The sequence below is a fragment of the Ovis aries genome, chromosome 14 (assembly GCF_016772045.2).
Source record: "Ovis aries strain OAR_USU_Benz2616 breed Rambouillet chromosome 14, ARS-UI_Ramb_v3.0, whole genome shotgun sequence".
NCBI lineage: Eukaryota > Metazoa > Chordata > Mammalia > Artiodactyla > Bovidae > Ovis > Ovis aries.
The window spans coordinates 46,594,535-46,614,286 of record NC_056067.1 but is presented as its reverse complement, the minus strand read 5'-3'; the positions used below and the strand labels follow the sequence as shown (position 1 = coordinate 46,614,286).

The 19,752-nt window shown below is 40.0% G+C and overlaps 1 protein-coding gene across 10 annotated transcripts in view; it reads left to right on the top strand.

Moving 5' to 3' along the window:
• Positions 1 to 14,239, top strand: part of ZNF585A (zinc finger protein 585A) — a 42,800-nt gene extending 28,561 nt beyond the window's left edge. For 6 of the 10 annotated variants that reach the window (XM_060398513.1, XM_060398511.1, XM_060398512.1 and 3 more), the window contains 3 exons: positions 1,290 to 1,416; positions 5,105 to 5,197; positions 6,459 to 14,239. In XM_060398513.1, the coding sequence (XP_060254496.1) occupies positions 1,290 to 1,416; positions 5,105 to 5,197; positions 6,459 to 8,797 (2,559 nt within the window). In that variant the 3' untranslated portion in view covers positions 8,798 to 14,239. The remainder of the gene's footprint in view (positions 1 to 1,289; positions 1,417 to 5,104; positions 5,198 to 6,458) is intronic. The other 4 variants (XM_060398514.1, XM_027977387.3, XM_060398516.1 and 1 more) reach the window with 2 other exon arrangements.
• Positions 14,240 to 19,752: the final 5,513 nt, after the last annotated feature.

Sequence of the window (19,752 nt, the reverse complement as noted above, 5' to 3'; positions counted from 1 at the left end):
ATTCTGTATTATACTTCTCATCTTCTAACTTAAATTCCTCAATTAATGTAAACTTACCCCCCCCCCCATATAGAATGTATTTTTCCTTTTGGGGGACCCTAGTGTTTTCTACATGGAGATTCACTTTTTAACCCTTTAGTGAATTTGTGACTTCCTTTTTTAAAAATCATAGGTCTTGTTTATTTTCTAAGTCTTTTAAGTTGCTAGAAGATTAGAACCATAAGTAATTTATTTTTGTGTTTCCAGGACTAGCATAATGGGTTGGCCTAAATTAATCAGAAATTATATTTTAGGTCATTCATCCAGTTGCTAGAAAACTACAAGAGAGCCTATTTCAATCTTCAGTTTTGAAAAGTGAGCAATTGACTGATCATAGTATAGAACAACGGAGAAGGCAATGGCACCCCACTCCAGTACTCTTGCCTGGAAAATCCCATGGACGAAGGAGCCTGGTGGGCTGCAGTCGATGGGGTCGCTAAGAGTTGGGCATGACTGAGTGACTTCACTTTCACTTTTCACTTTCATGCATTGGAGAAGGAAATGGCAACCCATTCCAGTATTCTTGCCTGGAGAATCCCAGGGACAGAGGAGCCTAGTGGGCTGGCGTCTATGGGGTCGCACAGAGTCGGACATGACTGAAGTGACTTAGCAGCAGTAGCAGCAGCAGCAGTATAGAACAATAGCAGAAATTCTTCACTGGACTTCTTTCTTCCATAAAATATTATGTAGAACTAGATATTTAATATACACTCTGTATAGACTGAAGTGACTAGCACACACACATGCACACTCTGTATGAAATATTTTTTAAATGTTCCTGGATTACACAAGTATATGCATTTGTCAAAACTTCAAATGGTACTCTGAGGGTTTGTACATTTCATTGTATGTAAGACTTATCTTAAAAACTATAAAAACATGTTATACTCTATTTAATGATTTGCATTTTTGAAGTATTTAGAAGGAAGTATACTGGCACCTATAGTTTTTGAAATGCACAGAAAAGTAAGATGGACTGATGGATGGGTAAATATGCGGTAAAAGCAAGTAGGGTAACATGTTAGTCATAGATTATAAGTGGTTATAATTATAGGTTTTCCCTATATAATTCTTTTACATCTTCTATATAAAATTTCATAATAAGTTTTTAAGGAAATGAGGGGGATGAGGTTTTTTTTTTAAAAAAAGGTAAACTAATAACTACAAAATTCAAGTTCTATATTCCTAAATAAAGTGTCTCCATCCTCCAAAGCTAACTATTCATGCTGAACAGGAATATGCCCTTACAGGTATCAGTGTCCTTCAGGGACGTGGCTGTAGATTTCAGCAGAGAGGAGTGGCAGCAATTGGACCTTGATCAGAAAAACCTATACCGGGATGTGATGCTGGAGACCTGTAGCCACTTGCTCTCAATAGGTAAGCACAGTCACCTGGGTGTCTGAGGGAGGGCCCCACTGAGAGTGTTCTTATTCTCAGGTGCTGAATGCTATGAGACATCTGACTTATATGATGGTTTTGCCCTTATTTGTCCAGAATTCTTTTTGCCTTTTGGGCACTGTGAATATTATAGTTGACTCTTGAACAACACAGGGGTTGGGGCGCAGACCCCCTGCACAGTTGAAAATTTACATATAACTTTTCACTTCCCAGACACTTAACTACTAATAGCCTACTGGTGACTGGAAGACTTACCAGTAACATGTGAAAGTGTTAGTCCCTCAGTTGTGTCCAACTCTTTGTGACCCCATGGACGGCAGCCCGCCAGACTCAGTCCATGGAATTCTCCAGACAAGAATACTGGAGTGGGTAGCCATTCCCTTCTCCAGGGGATCTTCTGGGGTTGAACCTGGGTCTCCTGCATTACAGGTAGATTCTTTACAGTCTTAGCCACCTGAGAATCCCTACTTATTAGGCTTATGTTACCTATTTTATTTATGTTATTCATTTTCTTATATGTTTTATTTTTTTATTTATGTTATTTACCTGTTTTATTTATGTTACCAGTAACATAAATAGTCAATGTATATTTTGTATATTGTATGTATTATATATTGTATTATAATAAAGTAAGCTAGAGAAAACAATTACAAAAGAGGCACACAACACACTTACAGTAATGCAATTCTTGGAAAGCAAAGTTATAAAACAGTAAGAAAACTAAGATCTTGTTAACTTTATGTTAAATATCACTCACCTTATGCCTATGTAAGAATAGTCTGTCATCCTCAGTACAGGTCTTATGCATGACGTTCTACATGATGAATACTTAGGTGATGAATACAATGATGATGATGAAACTAAAACTCCTCATATAGTTCTTATCAATAGATTTTCACAGGAAGACACATGTATATACAACAGATAAGTTTATTAACTGTATAGCACGATGAGTATTTACTGCTTTTTAGGTAGAAGTAGATCATCATAAAAGTCTTCATCATCTTCACATTAAGTGGGATGAGGAGGAGGAAGAAAAGAAATTGGTTTTGCTGTCTCAGAGGTGGCAGAGGCAACAGAGTGGGGGAGGTAGAAGAGTTGAGGCTAGAGAAGCAGGCACACTCAGTGTAATTTTATGCAAATACATCATAATTTGTCTTAATTTTTTCACTTTTTCATTTCTCTAAAAATGCTTCTATATCATACCAATCCTTCTTCCACCATTTGCTTTAGTTTTAGTGCTCATATCATAGAATGGTCCATGTGGTAAAAGAAGTTAGAAACAGTCTTAAGCAAGTGGAACCCATCTGCTAGACTGTCTCATGTCAGTTTGTTCTCTGGCACTGCTTATTTTATATCTGTTTCCTACCATCTGGCACTGATTCGGAAGCCCTCATATTTACCAAGCCTGTGGTGTGATGTCTGTTAGCTCTTGAATTTCTCTAAGATCCATATCTTCAAATCCTTTACACTTTCACCTCCAACTTTTTTGCCTCATTCACAATGTCTTTCTTGATTTCCCTGATTGGTTCTGCTGTAAATCCTGTGAAGTTACGCACAACATCTGGACACAGTTTCTCTGGCAGGAATTTATGGTTCAGGCTTGATGAATTTTATAGCTTTTTCTATAACAAGAATGGCATCTTCAGTGGTGTAATCCTTCCAGCCTTTCATGATGTTCTGTCAAAGTTCTCTTCCGTAGCATTGACATTCCTTTCCATGGACTGTCATGTGTAATAAGCTTTAATGATCCTTGTGACCCCCCTGACCTAGGGGCTACATTAGAGATGTGTGTTTGGGGGCAACTAGACCACTTTATCACCTTTGGTGTTGAACTCGTGGGGTTCTGGGTGGCCAGTGGCATTGTCCAATATCAAGAGAACTTTAAAAGGCAGTCTCTTACTGGCTAGATACATCCTGACTTAAGGGACAAGCATCAGTGGAACCAATCCAGAAGTTTCTTGCTGTTCAGGCCTTCTTGTTTTACAGCCAAAAGACTGGCGGCTCTTGATGATTTTCTTAAAGGCATCTAGGAACTCATGTGTTCCCTTTTGGTCAGCAGAAGCTGCTTGTCCTGTTACCTTTTTTAAAAGCCAAACCTCTTTCTAAATTTATCAAACCATCCTTTACTGGGATTATATCCTCTCTCTTTAGGCCCTTCATGTTCCTTTTGCTGTATCTTATAATTACTTTGCTTTTTCTCAAATAGTATTAGAGTTTCTAGATACACTTCTCTTATAGCAATTCTGAACCCACATAAAAACTACATTTAAAAAAAGTTTATTTTTGTCTGTGCTGGGTCTTCATTGCTGTGCAGGCTTTTCTCTAGTTGCGGTGAGCTGGGGCTACTCTAGTTGCAGTGTGCAGACTTCTCATTGTGGTGGCTTCTCTTGTTGCAGAGGGCATCAGTAGTTGCAGCGCATGGGTTTAGTAGTTGTGGCTCCCAGGCTCTAGAGCACAGGCTCAATAGTTGTTGTGGCACACAGGCTTAGTTGCTCCACAGCATGTGGGATCTTCCAGGATCAGCGACTGAACCTGTATCTCTTGCACTGGCCGGCAAATTCTTTACTATTGAGCCACTGCGCTATGCAGGGAAGCCCCAAACTCCACTTTTAATACAAGATAAAAAAGTATTTCTTAAAAAGTACAAGGTTTTTGTATCTTCTGGTTTAGCTACAGCAATGCTTTATGAATTTCTTTTTCTCTTTTTAGAATGTTCCTCATACTGAGTTTGTTTATCTTGAAATGGCTGGCAACCACAGCTTTAGCTTGGAAAATATTTTCAATAAAATCCATGTGAGTGGACCCATGCAGTTGAAAGCTCTGTTGTTCAAGGATTAACTGTACTTTGTTCTCTAACTAAACATGGTTAGTTTCCTGAAAAACAAAGCCTCATTGAACAATAAGACTTTACTGATTGGGCTCAGAAACACAATTCAGTTCAGTTCAGTCGCTCAGTTGTGTCCAACTCTTTGTGACCCCATGGACTGAAACACAATGAGCTGAACCTTAATCAAGCAATTCAACTTTTTCTTATAATGGCACTTAGTATGGGTTCCATGATATTATTCAAGGTTTATGGTATTGAGTGAACATGAAAAAGTACATGACAACCCAGGGAGATTAGTTTTTAGTGCTATGTGCAATTTATTGGAGAGAGGGATTGCTCATGAAGTGATGATTAGGGTGTTTTAAGTGGATATTCACAGCACTTAAACTTACTGAAATAGCAATAGGAGGTAGCTACAAAATTATTACAGCAGTACAGTATGTACTACAGTTTATGCAATTATAATTTATTATTGCATCTTTACGTTTGTCTACATTTCTGTGCTCTGTGAATGGTGCCATTACAGTTATAAGTTTTTGTGTGCATAAATTTTGATAAATATTAACTTTTTAGAGTAGATTTGTTTATACTTTATGGTGGGCTTCCCTGGTGGCTTCGATGGTAAAGAATCTGCCTGCAATCAAGAGACCCTGGTTTGATCCCTGGGTCGGGAAGATCTCCTGGAGAAGGAAATGGCAACTCACTCCAGTATTATTGTCTGGAGAATCCCATGGACAGAGGAGTCTGGTGGGCTACAGTCCATGAGGTCGTAAAGGGTCAGACATGACTGAGCACAGGCAGAAGCAAGCAAGACCTTTTATCATTTCTCATGAACAGGATATCAAGTTCCTGAAATCGAGGTTTTCATGTTGGAACAAGGAAAGGAGCCATGGGCATTGCAAGGTGAGGGCCCATATCAGAACTGTCCAGGTGAGTGAGAGTGACCCAGACTGATGGGACACAGGGGAGTAAATCTCAGCCATCTTGAGAAAGGCTAGCATCTTTGAGCTGCTATTAGTATGACTCTTCTGGAAGGTTCTGATTTTTTTTTTTTTTTTTTTGAGAGCCCTTGACATTGGCCTCTCAAATAACTAAATGCTTTCTACATAAATGCCTTTGCCAATTCTAACTATCTTCTTCCTTGGCTTTTTGGGCTCTGGATCACATGCCAATCTGCCTCATTAAATATTTTCTTTTTTTCTTGGTTATGCTCACGTTCTCTAACACTCTTTTCTTTCTGCTTTCCCCATTGTTTGAGATTGACTCTTTTTGTATTCAGCTGTTTGTGGATTTGCTTTCTTTAAAACTTACTGTGTGTCACACACTCCCATTTCTGCTAGTCCTCTCTCATTTCTTATTGTGAGATGGTTCTAAACTTTATCTCCAGTCATGCTCTCTTCCTATTTTCTCCATAGTCACTGACTTAAGATTTCTCACTTTCCCATTCCCTATGCTTTTCATCCAACTGATTACTTAGGGCTCACTGTCGCTTAACTGTTAGGAGTACCTTTCTGACTTTTCCTTCCAAAATTACTTGAGACTTCATACTGACTGGGGAGTCTCTGCCTGGCTGACGGATTTTTGAAATTGCTTTATTTCTGTACTTCGCAAGATGAGGTTTGAGTTTGATCATGTCTTCATTCAGGATGCACTATCATCATCAGTATGAGTAAGGATTCTCTATAATTTTTTTTTCTGTTTATTCCTTTTTTCTTTTTTCCCCCATACTCATCTCACTTCCCATCATAGGCAGTTGTTTCTTATGATAGAAAGATATGTTTCAGTTCATATGTGGTCTTTTTAAGTTTAAAATTACTTTCAGGTATGTATTATTAATTTATATAAATGTTATTGTGCTGTATATCTTGTTCTTTGCCCTTTTTTCACTTCTGCACATAGTGAATTGAGTTCATAAAGTTTATTCTCTAAATAAACTGAATTCTATCCCACAGTGTTTCCTATCACCCCTGTCACCAAGTCTGCTAAGTCATTGATTCACCCTCATCACTCTTTTCAGTGTGTTCAGCTTAGATAAACCATATGAGCCTCTCATCTTGCCTTTGCTAGCTGTCCTTTGAGCTAAAATCATTCTCCTTTGAGAAGGAGACTTTGGGCTTCAAACCTCAGAAACTTTTCTATGTTGAGAGGGAAGGCGATGCTACAAATGACGTTTTGTTGTATTTTATTGTAGAAGAATTGTGGCAGATTGGTGACCAGATAGAGAGCTATCATCAGAGAGAAAACAGATCTTTAAGAAATGTGGCTTTCATCAAGAAAGTATTGACTATACAAAGGGATTATGCATATAAGGACATAAGAAAAATAATTTGTGGGAGCCAAAACATTCCTTCCCCAAAGAGACCTCATCATCAATGTGACTTATTTGGAAGTGCTTTAAGCTGTAATTTAGATTTATGCAATCATAATAGAAACAGTGGATCAAAGAACATTAATAAGATTACTGAATATGGTAAAATTTCTTCCTATACTAAACAAGAGTGTACTCCAACAGGAGAAAAATTTCAGGACCATAATCAATGTGGAAAAATTCTCAGCTATGAACAAGTACCCTCTCAACATCAGAAAATTCATACTGGGGTGAAATCTTACAAATGTGCTGAATTTGGAAATATCTTCACTCAAAATTCACAACTTAAGGTACATCTGAAAGTTCATACAGGAGAAAAACTCTATGTATGTATTGACTGTGGGAAAGCTTTTGTACAGAAGCCAGAATTCATCACACATCAGGGAACTCATACTCGAGAGAAGCCCTATAAGTGCAGTGAATGTGGGAAAGCCTTTTTCCAAGTATCTTCTCTTTTCAGGCATCAGAGACTTCATACTGGAGAAAAACTCTACGAATGCAGTGAATGTGGGAAAGGCTTCTCTTATAACTCAGATCTTAGTATACATCAGAAAATTCATACTGGAGAGAGACACCATGAGTGCAGTGACTGTGGGAAAGCATTCACGCAGAAGTCCACGCTCAAGATGCATCAGAAAATTCATACAGGTGAGAGATCCTATATATGTATTGAATGTGGACAAGCCTTCATCCAGAAGACCCACTTGATTGCACACCGAAGAATTCACACTGGAGAAAAACCGTATAAATGCAGTAGTTGTGGGAAGTCCTTCATTTCCAAGTCACAGCTGCAGGTACATCAACGAACTCACACAAGAATGAAACCGTCTATGTGCAGCGAATATGGAAAGGTTTTCAACAATAATTCCAACCTCAATACACATAAGAAGGTTCAAATTAGAGAGAAATCTTCCATATGTACTGAATGTGGTAAGGCGTTTACCTACAGGTCAGAGTTGATTATACATCAGAGGATTCACACCGGAGAAAAACCTTATGAATGTGGTGATTGTGGAAAAGCATTCACTCAGAAATCTGCACTCACAGTGCATCAGAGAATTCATACAGGAGAAAAATCATATATATGCATGAAATGTGGTCTAGCCTTCATCCAGAAGGCACACTTGATAGCCCATCAAATAATTCATACAGGAGAGAAACCTTATAAATGTGGTCACTGTGGGAAATCCTTTACTTCCAAGTCACAACTCCACGTGCATAAACGAATTCACACAGGAGAAAAACCCTATACGTGCACTAAATGTGGGAAGGCATTCACTAACAGATCAAATCTCATTACACATCAGAAAACTCATACAGGAGAGAAATCCTATATATGTCCTAAATGTGGCAAGGCCTTCACTCAAAGATCAGATTTGATTACACATCAGAGAATTCATACTGGGGAGAAACCTTATGAATGCAGTACCTGTGGAAAAGCCTTCACCCAGAAGTCACACCTCAATATACACCAGAAAATTCACACTGGAGAGAGGCAGTATGAATGCCATGAATGTGGGAAAGCCTTCAACCAGAAGTCAATACTCATTGTGCATCAGAAAATTCATACAGGAGAGAAACCCTACGTGTGCACTGAGTGTGGAAGAGCCTTCATCCGGAAGTCAAACTTTATAACTCATCAGAGAATTCATACTGGGGAGAAACCTTATGAATGCAGTGATTGTGGGAAATCCTTCACCTCCAAATCTCAGCTCCTGGTGCATCAACCAATTCACACAGGAGAAAAACCATATGTGTGTGTTGTATGTGGGAAAGCCTTTAGTGGCAGGTCAAATCTCAGTAAACACCAGAAAACTCATACTGGAGAGAAGCCCTACATCTGTTCTGAATGTGGAAAGACCTTCAGACAAAAGTCAGAACTGATTATACACCATAGGATTCATACTGGAGAGAAACCTTATGAATGCAGTGATTGTGGTAAATCATTTACTAAGAAATCACAGCTCCAAGTGCATCAGCGCATTCATACAGGAGAGAAGCCTTATGTGTGCGCAGAGTGTGGAAAGGCCTTCACTGACAGGTCAAATTTAAATAAACACCAGACAACACACACTGGAGACAAACCCTATAAGTGTGTCGTCTGTGGGAAAGGCTTCGTTCAGAAGTCAGTGCTCAACGTGCATCAGAGTATTCACACTTGAGAGAAACAGTCTGAGAGAAACCTCAGATCAGATCTGATTTTATATTATGAAATTTGTGCAGCAGAAAATATGCATATTATCTTAAATAGAAATGCTCCATCATAATGTCACATATTAGTATACAGAAGAGGACCTCTGAAAGGGCCCTAAAAGAGAGGGCCCCTTTCCACATTGTCACCAGCCTCAGTAAACCCTGAGGCATTTATATTGAGAAAGAACTTTGTCAACTTGGTACATTAGTGGAATTTTTCTCATGAAAACTATAATGGAACACTGTTACCAAATTCCGCACTGGAAGCATTATGTGAAGTCATGCTAATGATAACCCTGTTTACTGTGGAATAAGTAACATGCCAGTAAGCTGAATGGTAGAACAACATAATATATATGATAATGATAAGCCCTGAGTTCTGTGAGGTGTTTGTTGCAGAACACACTGTCTAACAGAATTTTGGGTGACATTCTTCTGCTGAATCCAACATGGTCTTGTCTATCCAATTCCCTATTGCATATTTTTATCAAGAAAGGGATACCACAATAAATGAGAAATTATTTTTGTATACAGTTGACTGACCCATTATCCTCTAGCAACCCTCGTTAGCTATCAGTAGATGTCTTCAACTCCCATACAGCACATTGTCTTCTGACTGCTATAACTGCATTATGACTGCCCATTCATGCTAAATACTGTGTCTGCTGACTACCCTTATCTCCCAGATTTATTGACCCTTAATTACCCCTCAGCATAATGTCCTGTGAGTTCCCATTACCTTCAGGAAAGCTGAAATAAGAATGTTCAGGTCATCTCAGTCAACTCTTCACCTCAGTCTCCCGTTTGCTGTCATAGTTCTTCCAGCTCATTTGCCTGCCTTAATGACTTGCCTTTTATAATGACAGTAATAAATCACTAACTCATAAAAACAAACCTCAACATTACCTTCACTGTCTTCTTTCTATCCATCTTCATTCCATACACTCCACAAGGACCTTCTCCCCCATGTCCCTCAAACACATCAAATTAGGTCCTGCCTCAGGGCCTTTGCATTTATAGTGCCCTCTTCAAAGAGCACAGTTCCTCATATCTGTGTGCTTTACTCCTTCATGTCTTTCGTCCAGCAGCATCTCTTTGCAGAGGCCTTCCCTTCCCTACCTATCTGACTTAAAATTCCATCCCTCTCCTCTTCCTCCTTTATCATTCTCCATAACACTTATTACCACAGTACCCTGTATATTTCACTTGTTTGTCTATGGTTCGCATTCTAGAATTTTTTTTCCCCGTTTTGTTCACCATAGTGAGCTTAGACCCATGCCTAACATACAGCAGTCCTTCCATGAATGTACGTTAATGCACTGTTGACCCTGCTCTTCTCACGATTTCCCTTTGATGCTTTCTATGTGTGTGCTGTGCTCAGTCACTCACTCATGTCCAATTCTTTGTGACCCCATGGACTATAGCCCACCATGTTCCTCTGTCCATGAGATTTTTTTCCGGCAAGAATACTGGAAGGGGTTGCCATTTCCCTCTCCAGGGGATCTTCCCAACCCAGAGATTGAACTCCCATCTCTTGTGTCTCCTGCATTAGCAGGCAGATTCTTTACCACTGAGCTACCTGGGAAGCCCAGTGCTTTCTATATTGCAGCATAAGATGCTCTGATGGGGAGAACCAACTTACCTAATACACAGCAGGCTTTTTCACCCTCAGTCCTTCCTTCCTGTCCCAGAAGTTGTAACATCATTGTAAACCTTTTGGTCTGATGCCAACCCATCTAAGCAAAAGAGAACTGAGGCACAGGAAATCAGTCCCACATAGATACTTGATGTTTCAAGATTCCCTTCAGTGATTCCAAAATACCTCAGTCAGCTCCAAAGTGATCACAAAGAGCATGCTCATTCTGCCCAAGCATTCACAACCCTGCCCTACCCCAATTGCACCTTGACAGGGCCTTCCCTACCTCATAAGCTGACGTACAGACCTGCTTATCATGCCCTGACAGGTCTGTCCAAAGCTGCTAATTTGGAGAGACCAAGAGCAGAGAGAGGGGTTGGCTTTCCTTGGAAGTCAGGTGGGCAGCCTAAGACTGGGGCAGCAGTGGCCTCACAAATGCATGCAGAGGATCTGATTGAATGATCAGCTGTAGGGTGGCCAAACTGGAACCAGCAGAATGGTTCTTCCAGGTCAGTCCATTGACAATGCTGAGAGTGAGCAATAGGTGGTACAGAATTGTTCTCACCATTGTGAATAGCAGCATGGGGATTGAGAATGGGGACAGAACCTGGTTGAGGGAGCAAGATTAAGGATTCTCATATAATCTCCAATAATCAAATTGGGCAGTGATTAGTGGCATGTCTCATTACCTTCATGATGATATCTAATCCATCATTAGCTCTTTATCTCACTGCTTCACAGTAACTGATGAACCCACTATCTTAGAACAGTATCTGGTGACCCCCTTTTACTGCATCCAGTATTGCTTCTGGGGCTTCACTAAATGTTTTGTGATCCAGCATTATCCCCCAACTGGGGACAGTGTTTGCTAACTCCTCAGGGGAGTGTCTGGAGATCTTGCCATTATCCCTTTCTTAATTCACAATGTCTGGACACCCTCCATTATCCTCCTTTCACCTTATTCCATCACTGTGTCACCTCTTACTAATTCCAGGAAATAATGTCTGGAGAGCTTCTTCATTACATCTCCCAGTTAACCTCCAGCATAATGTATATTACTTTGCCCCATCTGTGAAACAGTCTGGTAACCTCCATTCTCCCGATTTACTCCCATTTTCACCTAAATCATGACTGATGACTGCTTACAACAATCCTCAGAGTAGGAAACTAGTATACCCTACGAAATCCAACTTTTAATATTACCTCCTGATTCTTTGACACCTCTATCTGGATGGCTTTTGTTTCCCTTCATTAATTGTCTCTCATAGTGATAGTGACAGTCTTCCATTACCCCCACACAGCAGTGTTTGTAACCATCCCCAACATAGTATGTGGTGATGCCCCCAGTACTCTCTGAACATTGGTGTGTTCTGTTCATCTGCTTCCCTATCCCCAGGTAAGGGCAATGACTGATAAGACATCATAGACTTCACATTAGCCATCTCTGTAGGACCCCCATTAACAACTTGTACAAAGTCTCAATGACCATTACCCACTAATACAGTATCTGTGACTCTTCCATTAAATCCTGGTAATTCCTATTTCCCTATTTGTCCCCCAATAACATATGTCTACTGGTTCCTCGTTGCTCACATTGCTTCATCGGGCCACTTAGTGTGGCTCCTGCAAGTCCCCCAGCATTGCTTGTCCAAGTCCCCATTGTTTGCACGGACAGGAACCCTATGGGGATGGAGAAGGGATAAGGAGAGGGTACTAGCCTCATACACACTGTCCAGGGAATTGTTGGCCTGGAGTAGACTGGGGAGGATCTGGGGACCCCAGGAGATCACATGCTGAGATACTGACTTACTACATGAGGACTGATGCAAGCAATATAGCTAAAGCTGTCAACATGGATTAAAATCCTGGTGCCAACCCTGATGCCCAGTAACCTCCCCTGAGCCTTGATTGCTTCACCTGTAAAATAGGTTTATGAAAGATGAAGGGATTTAATATGGTTCACATGAGGGGAGCAGAGCTAGTAGAGACCAATAAGAGTGTCCCTGTTGTTAATAATATTACCAGTTATAAATTGACACAAGACCAACCTGTGAATGGCTGTACCCAAACCTCACAGAGGGAAATGTATGTTATTTTATAAATTACTTTCAACTATTTCTCTTTTATATTTACTGTAACATAGTATCATAGTGCTGCTGTGCTATGCTTAGTTGCTCAGTCCTGTCTGGCTCTTTGTGACCCCATAGACTATAGCCCAGCAGGCTCCTCTGTCCATGGGAATTCTCCAGGAAAGAAGACTGGGTTGCCATGCCCTCCTCCAGGGGATCTTCCTAACCCAGGGATTGAACCCAGGTCTCCTGCATTACAGACAGATTCTTTACTGTCTGAACCACCAGGGAAGCCCAAGAATACTAAAGGGGGTAGCTTATCCCTTTTCCGGGGGATTTTCCCGGTCCAGGAATCGAACTGGGGTCTCCTGCAATGCAGGTGGATTCTTTACCAGCTGAGCTACTAGGGAAGCCCAGTGTTATAGTACTGAGTTATTTTTAAAAATTAGATTTATTGAGGTATCATTTACACACAGTAATAGTCACCTTTAAAAATGTACAGTTCTGAGAGTTTTTGACAAATGCAGCATACAATCAAGGAGTCAACACTACAATCAAGAAAACAGGTTGTTCACTACCCTAAATTCCTTCCTATCTCTTTAAAAAATTAGGAGTCTTTCTTAAATGTTCTTTTTTTTAAGTGGAGTATAATCGCTTTACAATGTTGTGTTAGTTCCTGCTGTACAACAACCTGCATCAGCTGTATGTATACATATATCCCCTCCCTCTCATCACCTCATCACACTCCTCTAGATCATCACAGAGCACCAGGCTGAGCTCCCTGTGCTATACAGCAGGTTCCCGCTAGCTATTTTACACATGGTAGAAAGGTCCTGTCCCTTTTTGATCAATCTATCTACTCCCAACCCCTCGATATTGCTTATCTGTTTCCTGTTTTTATAGTTTTGCCTTTTTCACGTCATGAATGTGTGTGTATCCATATAAATATGTAAGTATGTATCTCCTTTTGAGTCTGACTTCTTTCATTTAAAATATCTGAGATTCATCCATATGGTTGTATAAGTTACAAATGAAAGTATGGTGATGAAAAGACAATGGACATAGTCATCAGGAAAATGCAAATAAAAACCATAATGACATACCATTACACGCTTGTTAGAATGTCAGTGAATAAATAACATAGTACCAAAAGTTACCAAGAATGTAGAGCAATAGACACTTTCATGTATTGCTGTGGGAATGATACAGAGTAGTATATCCACTACGGACAAAAGTTTCACAAGTTCTTATAAAGGTAACTATATACTTATCCTATGACCTAGCAATCCCACTTCTAGGTTTTTACCATAGAGAAATGAGAAATTATGTATGTACTTGAATGTTCATAGGAACTGCATTCATAATCACCAAAAGATTGGAAACAGCCTAAATGTCCATCAATGGGTGAATAACTAAATACAGTATAGTATATCTATACAGTGGAATACTACTCAGCCATAAAAAAGCTGAGTTATGACACAAGCTCCAACATGGATGAATCTCAGAAGTATTAATGTTTTACTGTATGATAAATTATGTTTGATAAAAGATTATTTATTAAAAATTAGATGATAAATATATAAATAGATTTGTACATTAGTTATAATTTTATATTGCATATCATTATATACTATAACATTGTATATAATATAGTATACTGCAGTATCTATTGTATATTCCTATTACAATAAAAATATTTTATATGATATATAATATGTACTATATGATTATATATTAGAATATGTAAGTTTTTCTATTTTGCAAGCTGGGCTTCCCTGGTGGCTCAGATGGTAAAGTGTCTGTCTGCAGTGCAGGAGACCCAGGTTCGATCCCTGGTTTGGGACGATCTCCCAAAGAAATGGCAGCCCACTCCAGTATTCTTGCCTGGAAAATCCCATGGACGGCGGAGCCTGGTAGGCTACCGTCCTTGGGGTCGCAAAGAGTTGGACACGACTGAGTGACTTCACTTTCACTTTCTATTTTGCATATGTCTTTCACATACAATTTTGGTTATTTGTATTTTTACAAGTTTACATTTAATGTTTATAGTGTAAAGTTATAACTATAATAAAAGGGGGCATGAGATTGGAAAACCCTTTAATTGTAGCTGGTCACCATTTTTATTTTCTGTCAACACATCACGGAAGCTTGTTTCTCTTTGGGCCTCTGCTTGGCTGTGATCTCTGAGACTCTGCTTCCTCAGTCTCCATGAAGCTTGTTGTCCTCTCTTTGTTTGGAGAGTTTACACACACACCATTGTGTATGAAGTACACACTCCCTATTTTGTACTATATTTGCGCTGCAAGTACTACCCTCTGACCTAATATTAAGTGTTTCTTTTTTTGATTTATCACCCTCTGACCTAATATTAAGTGTTTCTTTTTTTGATTTATCATTCTTCCCTCCTCACTGGACCATAACCCTCATGATGTCAGGACTTTGTCTTCCTCCTGCTGTGTCCAAGGCACCCAGCATGGCACCAACACAAAGTAGAGACTCAGTACAAGTTTGTCAAATGGATGGATTAATGATCTCAATAGCACTGAGGTTGACCGAGTGCTCCACACAGAGTGAACTAAATTTGTGGGAAGGAAGGAGAGGATAGGAGGGTGGGTTGGATCGAACCTGTGACCCCTCCATTGGCAAATGGATTCTTATCCACTGTGCCACTAGGGAAGTCCCAGAATTACTTTCTGTTTCAATGCAAAATCCTCTTTCAGGATGCCTCATATAGAGTGGGATGAATTCATTCTTGGATCTTCTTGGTCTTTTTATTCCTGTTGTCCAGTGACATCATCTGCAATATGACCATTTTTGTTTCATTCTTAAATATGTCCAATTTTAAGTCTGTGCTTTTTCTTACTAGCACTTAATCACATGGCTTCTACTATTTTTCATTAAGTCCATCCTAGGGAGTTCCCTGGTGGTTCAGTGGTTAAGACTCAGTACTTTCACTGCCATGGTCCCAGGTTCAATTCCCAGTCCCTGGTCAGAGAACTAAGATGCTATGCAAACATACAAAAAAATAGAAAAGATTAATCACCAAGTATTCATTACCCAGATCCAACAATTATCAACACTTTCCCAACTTTGTGTTAAGAAAAATTATCAAAAACCCGGAAATAAGGAAACTATACTGTGTCATCCTGTGTGCCTTTTCAAATCATACTAGAGCATGGTCTAACAAACCCACCCAAAGTCTAACAAACCATTCTTGAGAAAGTTTTCCTAAACTCAGCACTGTTTGCATTTTGGGCCAAATATCTCTGTTGTACCAGGTTGTTCTCTGTGTGGTTGAAAGCATCCATGGCATCCACTCCCCCTAAACGATCTCCAAAGATTGCTTAATGTTCCCTGGGGATTAAAACTCGACCAGTTTGAGAACCCACTGCTCTGGTAGCATGTACCCTTGTTTGGGTCACTTTTTACTACTAATTAGGATGCAGACTACATAGATAAAATGATAACTTGGCAGTTGGTACATTTCATATATTTGTTCTATATAAACTGATTCTCTGAAGAAAAGATTACCTTCAAGCTTATGGTTTTATTGCCCTATAGAACATTAGTTTTATATCTATCTAACTTTGTAGTCTTATTGCAAGATTCTTTATTCCACTGACTATATACCTATTTGTGTGTGTGTGTGTGTGTGTGTGTGTGTGTGTGATGCTGTCGTTTCTCTTTGCAACCCCTTGTGGACTGTAGCCTGCCAGGCTCCTCTGTCTATGGAATCTTCTAGGCAAGAATACTGGAGTGGGTTGCCATTTCCTATTTGAGCAGATCTTCCCAACATAGGGATTGAAACTACTTTGAACCAAATCAAACCTACTTTGCACCAAATCTCCAATCCTGCTAGTTCCTTCATTAATAAGTTAAATGAGTATCTGTACGAGTTCTAACTTTTTGAAAATGATACTTTGGGACTTGTATCACCAATTACCACCACCACCACCAACACCCCTGACTCAAGACAGGATAGGATGGGGTGTGGTTTTCGCTCATGCCAGGCTACTCTCAAGATCTATCTTGATCCAGGAAACACGTCACATTCCACCTAGATCCAGAACAGTCTTCACTCATGCAAGGGCAAAGGCCTATTTCTGCTCAGGCCAAGGCACAGTTCTTTCTGCTCCAGAGTAGGGAGGAGCTATGCCTCCTTTTATGCCAAACTTGGGGCCTGGCATCCCTTTAAATGATGACAGTGTGGAAGGTCACCATATCTGGTTCAACAGGCTGAGACCTATCAGCCTAGGGAATAAATAAGAGCTGATGGTCACTGCAGGCTAGGTTAGCCCAGAGCCTTTAATTTGCCAAACCATGAATCCTTGGAGACTTGTTTCTCTAATGCCTCTGTCTAGAGAGGGCACTATCATAAGCCATAAGTGCTGTGATGGTCTCACCAGGGCCTCATCTTTCCACAAACTAGGGTAAAGTTTTGTCAGTTCTTTCACATCTCTCTCTTTTCCCTACTAACATGATCTCTCAATACCCTGAACACCCTTTGGCTTCAAAAAATTAAGGTACAATTTACATATAATAAATGCACAAATCATAAGTGTTTACACTGATGAGTCCTGATGATTATACAGACTCTTGAAACCACCATCCTAAACAAGATATAGAACATTTTCATCACCCAAGAGATTCTCTTCAGAGTCAATAGTTACTAGAGTCAACTGCTTTCTGATTTATAACTCAGTAGATTTGTTTTGCCTGTTCTTGAGCTTCACGTAAATTGAATCCTACAGTGTATACTCTTAAATACTCTTTTTACTCATTTTCTTGTGTATTCCTTTCCCCCACCAGGCTGCAACATCTTGAGTATCCTTTATCAGAGACCTCAGTCTTCTCTTTGTTCCCTAATTCAGTGCCTTAGATATGTTGAAGCAAAATTTAACAATAAAAAAAAAAATTAACAATAATGGTAATGATCTTTGTTGTTGTTTAGTCGCTAAGCCATTGTCTGACTGTTTTGTGACCCCATGGATGTAGCCTACCAGGCTCTCCTGTCTATTGGGTTTCCCAGGCGAGAATACTAGAGTGGGTTGCCATTTCCTTCTCCAGGGGATCTTTTCGACCCAGGGATCGAACATGCATCTCCTGCATTGGCAGGTAGATTCTTTACCACTGAGTCACCTGGGAAGCCTGTGATGATCCTTTACCTTTGTATAAAGTAGACATACCTGGCTCTGAGTCCTTCTGTTTTACTTATTAACTGAGAGATTATGGATTCGTCACCTCATCTCTATACTGCATTTTCTTTAGGATGGTGATGATAACACTGTTCTCATAGTGTTTGTGGATATCCTGAAATTTGTGGTGGGTGGTTTAGTCACTAACTAGTGTTTGACTCTTTGCAATGCCATGGACTGTAGCCTGCCAGGCTCCTCTGTCCATTGGATTTCCCAGGCAAGAATGCCGGAGTGTGTTTCCATTTCCTTCTCCAGGGGATCTTAAATATTTCCAGCTGTCCTCATTTCAAGCTTATGCTAAGATTGTATTTCTGTTTCTATGTTAAGATTGTATTTCATGTGGTTGGGTGACTACTCAATGAGTAGTGAGAGGAAATGACTTGTGTCATTTCTGAGGCAGAGCATTTAATTCCAAGCATAAGACACTCCAAGACTCTCTTTCCTTTTACCTTTATGACTGGTGCTAGAATGAGGGTAGCCCTTGAAGTGAGAAAGCCAGTGACAGGCCAGGCATGTCACAGACACTCTCTAAATGGTCATTTTTGTTAATTACTATAATTATTTCAAAAGTGTCACATAAACCACTTGTGTTCATTCAAATGAAGCAAGACTGTTAAACTCTTTGTTAAATTTTAAATATCTAACAGAACCTTTAATTTCTGTATTATGCAAATGAAGAGGAAATGGCTAAAAATCCCCTCTGACTTGATAGAACAATCACAAGTTTAGGAGCTTAAGCAATCCAGAGAGATCACTTAGAGCATTTTTACCAAAAGTATCTAAATTAACTACTGCTGAATAACAAATTACTCCCAAACTCAGTGGCTAAAAACAAATATTTATGACAGTAAAGGATATGGGAGCTGCCAGCTGGGTGGTTCGGAGTCCCTCATGTGGTAGCAGTCTGTGTACTGATGGGGGCTGCAGTCATCTCAAGGCTTAATTAGGGTATAGTATTTGTTTCCAAGGTGACCCACTTGATACAAAACGACATCAGTTCCTCCCTGACTGTTAGCAGAATATCTCAGCTCCTTGCTACATGGGCCTGTTCATAGTCTGTCTCAGTGTCCTTAATGACATGGCAACTAACTTCTCTCAGAGTAAGTTACTTGAGGGAAAGAGCATGAACACCTCCAAGTCAGAAGCTGGGGTGTCATTTACAACTTACTCTCTCTTCTGTTGTATACTATCAACCTCACAGATCTGCCTTGGTACAGCGTGGAATGGGGGTACACAGGGTGTGAATGCCAGGAGATAGGAATTGTTGGGAGTCATTTTCATTTTATTTTTACTTTATTTTAAATTATTTTTTGTTCCCTGGGTCTTCATTGCTGCATGCAGGCTTTCTCCAGTTGCAGCAAGCAAAAGCTACTCTCTAGTTGTGGTTCATAGGCTTCTCATATGTTCCTGTTACAGAGCACAGGTCCTAGGGTGCATGAACTTCAGTGGTTGTGCCATGAGGGCTTAGTTGCCCCTAAGCATGTGGAATCTTCCTGGACCAGGGACTGACCGGTGTTCCCTGCTACTGCCGGCAGATTCTTCATCTCTGGACCACCAGGGAAGTCCAGGTGTCAGATGTTACAACTATTTTGACCACCAAATAGAATTATGGGTTTATTTTTTTTAAAGTATTTTCATAGGACAAAGCAATCATTTCAAGAGATGTTCCAAAACAATTACTGTGATGTGCAGAGCACCACTTTGGCTGGTATTAAAAACAAGACTCTGGTGAATGCTGTCTGTACCATGCCGATATGCTGAGGGCTGGCTTCTTCCTGAACACACCTACAGACTCTGCCTGAGACCCGCTCATAAGGCAGGCTGAAAGTGCTACAGCTTTAAGGCCTTTACAGTAGCCCTCAACAATGAGGAACCAGAGATGACATATAACTATCTCATCTTCATCAACTCTTGACTGAGCCCCCATTGTTCAGGGATACTCTACTCATGGATGCACTCTGTGTGGGTTTTCATCCCTCGAGGTCTCACCCATCCCCTACCTGTCAAATAAACAAACTGCTTGT